The 6,023-nt window shown below is 62.2% G+C and overlaps 1 protein-coding gene across 1 annotated transcript; it reads left to right on the forward strand.

Moving 5' to 3' along the window:
- The first annotated feature begins 1,126 nt into the window (after nt 1-1,126).
- On the forward strand, nt 1,127-2,469 carry LOC143173419 (molybdate-anion transporter-like). Its single transcript, XM_076363637.1, is given in 2 exon segments — nt 1,127-1,661; nt 1,664-2,469. Coding segments are annotated over 2 exon segments (1,341 nt in total).
- Nucleotides 2,470-6,023: the final 3,554 nt, after the last annotated feature.

The raw sequence follows: 6,023 nt of genomic DNA on the forward strand, positions 1-6,023 counted from the left end.
GAACATGAGCTGGCAGTGTGCCCAGGTGGCCAAGGCAGCCAACAGCATCCTGGCTTGTGTCAGAAGTAGTGTGGCCAGTGGGACTAGGGAAGTGATCATCCCCCTGTACTCAGCACTGGTGAGGCCACACCTTGAGCACTGTGTTCAGTTTCGGGCCCCTCACTACAAGAAGGATATTGAGGTGCTGGAGCGTGTTCAAAGCAGGGCAACGAAGCTGGTGAAGGCTCCAGAGCACAAGTCTTACGAGGAGCGGCTGAGGGAACTGGAATAGGATGAGAGGAAATGGCCTCAGGTTGCTCCAGAGGAGGTTTAGATTGGATATTAGGAAAAATTTCTTCACCGAAAGGATTGTCAGGAACAGGCTGCCCAGGGAAGCGGTTGAGTCGCCGTCCCGGGAGGTATTTAAAAGACATGTAGCTGTGGTGCTTAGGGACATGGTGTAGTGGTGGACTTGGCAGTGCTGGGTTGACGGTTGGACTCGATGATCTTAAGGGTCTTTTCCAATCTAAACGATTCTGTGATTCTACAGGCACCCCACAGACACCCCATACAGGTCCCTATAGGTACCACTGACCCATAGACACCCCACAGACTCCCTGTGAGGGGCCCTATAGGCACTACCATCCCCCAGGCACCCTATAGATACCTCATAGACACCCCATACAGGACCTTATAGGCACTGCTGCCCCACAGACACCCTATAGACACCCTGTGAGGGGCCCTATAGGCACCACTGCCCCATAAGCATCCTATAGGTACCCACAGACACCTCAGACAGGGCCTTATAGGCACTGCTGCAACACAGATACCCTATGGACACCCCATAGACAACCTGTGCGGGGCCTTATAGATACCACTGCCCCATAGACACCCTATGGACACCCCATGGACACCCCACAGCCCCCCTGTGAGGGGCCCTATGGGCACCTCTGCCCCACGGACACCCTACAGACACCCCATAGCCTTTTGGGGTGAGCTGGGGGGGCTGATTGGGGGACACCTGCCCCCAGGAGCCCCCACCCACCCGCAGACCCACTCACCCCATTCTCCGCCCCCCCCCCCCCCCCCCCGCAGGACCTCCGCAGCCCCCCCCAACCCCGGCGATGCTGGTGATCTCCCCCCCGCCATGCTCCTTGCCTCCTGCTCCGCCTGCGCCCTCCTCCTGGCCGCCTGCCATTCCTGCCCCCCCGCTGCCCCCCACCACGCCAACCCGGCCTTCCACCGCTTCCAGCGCGGCTACTACCACATCTACCTGCCGGCACTGGGCGCCAACAGGCTGCAGGGACCCGACCTCTACAGACTCTACCAGCGCTGCCGCTTCCTGGAGGGACAGAGCGCCATCCTCTACATCTGCGGCTTCGCCTCCAGCATCCTTTTCGTGTTGGCTTCCTCTTCTTTAGTAGATCGATTGGGTCAGAAAAAATCCTGCGTCCTTTTTTCCTTGACCTACTCGATTTGTTGTTTGGCCAAACTCTCCCGGGATCATCTGGTGCTGGCAATGGGGAGGGCTTTAGGGGGGTTGTCCGCGACGTTGCTCTTCTCTGCCTTCGAGGCGTGGTACATCCACGAGCACGTGGAGCGGTACGATTTTCCAACCAAGTGGATCGCCGTCACCTTTTCCCGAGCGGCTTTTTGGACCAATGTCATTGCCGTGGCAGCCGGGGAGTGGCCGATTTCTTCACCGAGGGGTTGGGGTTGGGCCCAGTGGCCCCATTCACGGTCTCCATCCCCCTCCTGGTGCTGTTGGGGGTCTTTGCCGTGAAAAATTGGGATGAAAACTACGGAAAGAAACGAGCTTTCTCCAAAACCTGCAGCGACGGTTTGAAGTGCCTCCTCTCCGACCGGCCCGTCCTTCTCCTGGGCACCATCCAGGCTCTGTTTGAAAGCGTCATCTACATCTTCGTCTTCCTCTGGACCCCCGTCTTGGATCCCCAGGGCGCTCCCTTGGGCATTGTCTTCTGTGGCTTCATGGCCGCCAGCATGCTGGGCTCCTCACTCTACCGCCTGACCATCTCCAGGAGGTACCACCTCCAGCCCGTCCACCTCCTCTCCCTCGCTGTCCTCCTGGTCTTCTTCTCCCTCTTCATGCTCACCTTCTCCACCAACCCCAGCCAGGAGAGCCCCGCCGAGTCCTTCCTCGCCTTCCTCCTCATCGAACTCTCCTGCGGGCTTTACTTCCCGGCCATGGGTTTCCTCCGACAGAAAGTGGTGCCGGAGAGGGATCGCCTGGGGGTGATGAACTGGTTTCGCCTCCCCCTGAACTTACTGGCCTGTCTGGGTTTACTGGTTCTCCACGACAGTGACCGTCAGATGGGCACCAGGAGCACGTTCGGTGTCTGCGCAGCCATCGCACTGCTGGCGCTGCTGGCCGTCGGCCGCCTCTTCGCCCTCAGTCGCCATGACACCGAGCTCCGCCTGCCCGCGCCGCTGGGACAGGACGACGCTGCCGACGCCGTGCCCGAGCTGTGACAGGGTCCCGCGACGGGTGTCACCCCCCTGAGGGACCGCAGAGGGGATGTGGGAACACCCTGACCCACTGCTACGGGGTGAGCTGCCCCCCTGGGTGGCTGGTGACCCCCAAAACATCCTCATCCCCACTGCCTCTGTGGCGGCAGGGGGGGGCGGAAGCACGCAGGGAGGTGTAGTCCCTCTTTAAAAAAAAAAAACCCAAATAAAAGGTGTTTCTGCAGATCCCTGTCCCCCTCCACACGTTTTTTTGGGGGGAACCTGCTCCGGATCTGCCCCCTGCCCGGCATGGGGGTCTGCACGCGTGCAAGTTTCACGCTGGAACCTCGTTGTCCTGAGCAGCGGTGTGCAGAGCCAGGCTTGCACAATTGTCCCTGGTGCACGGGGGTTTCTGTGCACACCAGGGTTCCTGCTGCACAGTCGTCCCTGGTGCACGGGGGGAGTTTCTGTGTCCACCGGGGTTTCTGTTGCACCAACACGTGGCCATCCCGCTCTACACAGAGCCGTGTCCCAGCACCTCGCTGCACGCTGATCCGCAGGCACCCCCTTGCACACCGTGTGGCACACACCCCCTTGCACACTTCCCTGCACACCAGCGCTGCGTTGGACAGTGATCCCAGCACCTCGCTGTGCACCAGCAGCCTCATTGCACGCCGGTCCCTGCACACCTGGGGCACAGGAGTCCTTGCACACCCACTCCCCCTTGCACAGGCGTTCTTGCACACCTACTCCCCGTTGCACAGGCATCCTTGCACACCCACTCCCTGTTGCACAGGCATTCCTGCACACCCGCTCCCCGTTGCACAGGCGTTCCTGCACACTGTAAAGCTGTTGTGCGCTGGTCCCTGCACACCAGCACCCTGTTGCACACTACCCGCATGCACACCACTAGTCCCCTGTTGCACGGGGGCCCTTGCACACCCACACCCGTTGCAGGGGGAGGTCCCTGCACACCGTTACGGATTTACGCACGTCGGCCACTGTAACAGGGTCCGACCCTGGGGTCCCGCTGGTAAATGTCAGGTCTGAAGCTCGAGCTGGGTTCCTCCGTAGAGGGACCCCTACCCCAGATCGCGCCCCCCAGTTATACCCGTACCGCCCGTACCACCCGATCCCCAAGTCCAACCCCTTCATTCTGGGCAGTCGACTCTTGATTTCTTACTGGGTTTCACTTCTTCTGAAGCGAGCTCATTCTCTTGGGATTGGATCTGTTGGAGCAGGTCCAGAGGAGGCCAGAAAAACAGTCGGAGGGCTGGAACACCTCTGCTCTGAGGACAGGCTGGGAGAGTTGGGACTGTTCAGCCTGGAGAAGAGGAGGCTCCGGGGAGACCTTCCTGCAGCCTTCCAGTACTGAAAGGGGGCTACAGGAAAGATGGGGACAGACTTTTTAGCAGGGCCTGCAGCGATAGGACCAGGGGGAATGGCTTTAAACTAAAAGAGGGGAGATTCAGAGTAGATTTAAGCAGGAATTTTTTATGCTGAGGGTGGTGAGACACTGGCACAGGTCGCCCAGAGAGGTGGTGGATGCCCCATCCCTGGAAACATTCCAGGTCGGGTTGGACGGGGCTCTGAGCAACCTGCTCCAGTTGAAGATGTCCCTGCCCAGGGCAGGGGGGTTGGACTAGATGAGCTTTAGAGGTCCCTTCCAACCCAAACCGTTCTGTGATTCTATCAATTGCTTCCTTGGTCCTTCTCTTCTTCGTTCCACTCCCATCTGCTGGATTCAGCGAGTTCTGTGTTTGCAGCGTTACTTTTATTAGCAAGTTCAGGCTCGGTCAGCTAAAAATAACTCTGTCCTGGCCCAAGCAGTACAGCGGGGCCTGCACAACCACCCCCATCGCATGAGGGTCCTGCACAGCCACCACCATTGCATGGGGGTCCTTGCACACCAACACCCCATTGCACGAGGGTCCCTCACAACCAGCAGAATGGCACGGCAGTCCTGCACAATCACCACCATTGCACGAGGGTCCCTGCACACCATCCCCCGTTGCACAGGGGCCTTGCACACCGGCTCCCATTACACAACGGTGCCTGTGCACCCGCCCCTCCTCACACAGGGGTCCCTGCACAATCACCACCATTGCACGGGGTCCTTGCACACCGACTCCATTGCACGGACGGCCACCCCCGTCGCAGGAGGCGCCGTGCGCATGCGCACCCCCAGGGCGGGGACTACAACTCCCGGCCTGCCCCACGTGGGCAGCCCGGTGGAGCCGCGTGCTGATCGGCTGTGGAGGGTATTTGAACGGGGCGCGCGGCGGGGCCTGCACCCACCGGCGGCGGCGGCGGCGCGTCAGTCTGAGGGGCCGCGGACACGGGGGGCCGCGGAGCGGGGCTGGGGGGGCCGAGGAGTACGGCTGGGGCGGCGGGGACCTGCAGGCCCCGGGGAGGGTGAATGGGGGGGGCACTCCAGGCCGCGGCGGGGCTGTGAGCATCTGGGGAGTGGGTCTGGGGGAGGCTGTGTGGCCTTAGGGGGGCCGAGGAGTGGGGCTGGGGTGTGTGTGTGTCTGTGTGGCCTTAGGGGGGCCGAGGAGTGGGGCTGGGGGCTCCCAGGGGGCTGGAGAATGGTGTGGTGGGGGGCAGCGAGCATTAGGGGGCCTGGAGAATGGGGCTGGGAGTTTCCTGCAAGCACTGAGGGGCTGCAAGTGTTGGGGGGGGCTGTGAGCCCTGAGGGGGGCTGTGAGCTGTGGGGGTCCCCCACCTTTCCCTGCCCGCCCCAGCCCGCCCCCAAGTCACCAGCCTGGTGTCACATGTGAAGCACCTCAAAGGAGCTGATTTTGCTGCCCGGATGGACAGCTGGGAGGACATAGAGGAGCTGCTCACCGAGCTAAGGGTGAGCGGGGGACCGGGGGGCTCCGCTGCCAGCACCGCAGGGTGGGAACCCTCCCCCGGAGGGCCCTGGGCTGGGTGCCGTGGCTCTGACACCCTCCCCTCCCCAGGAACGCCTCTGCTGCTGTCCTGGAGACGCCTCCGACTCCAGCCAGGCCTCCTGGCTGCGGAAAAGCCAGGTCTGCGACAGAGTCCTGCGGATCTGTGTCGAGCAGGTGGCCGAGCCCGGGGGCTGCCCGGCACATGCCACCAGCCTGGTGGCCGTGGCCGAGGAGGCGTGCCAGGGCTACCTGACTGCTGTGTCGCAGCCTGTTCCCCTCTACCTGGAGAAGATCCTCTACCACCGGTGGAGGAACGCGGCTGGCCGGGGAAGCGGTGATGCCTGCTGGAGGGTGGCCGACCTCCTCCGTGCCCAGCTGCTGACTTACTGCCCCGGCCGGGCGCCCTCCAAGGACTTCATGGACATTGCCTACAGCAGCTTCAGCGTGCTCTGGAGAGGGGCGGACGCCCTGGCCGAGCCTGACCGGCCGCAGGAGGAGGGTAGAGCCGTCCTCTCAGTCCATCTGCGAGCCCTGCGCTTCCTCCTGCTGCTGGAGGAGGATGGGGCAGCCTTGCTGCCACTGCACCCCCCTTCTTCACCTCCCAGACAGCACAGCAGTCAGCTGCCACCTTGTACGAAGCCCAGCGGGTGCCGTCCTCGGCTTTCCTCAGCTGACAGCTCGGGT

This window comes from Aptenodytes patagonicus, unplaced genomic scaffold (assembly GCF_965638725.1).
Source record: "Aptenodytes patagonicus unplaced genomic scaffold, bAptPat1.pri.cur scaffold_74, whole genome shotgun sequence".
Classification (NCBI taxonomy): Eukaryota; Metazoa; Chordata; class Aves; order Sphenisciformes; family Spheniscidae; genus Aptenodytes; species Aptenodytes patagonicus.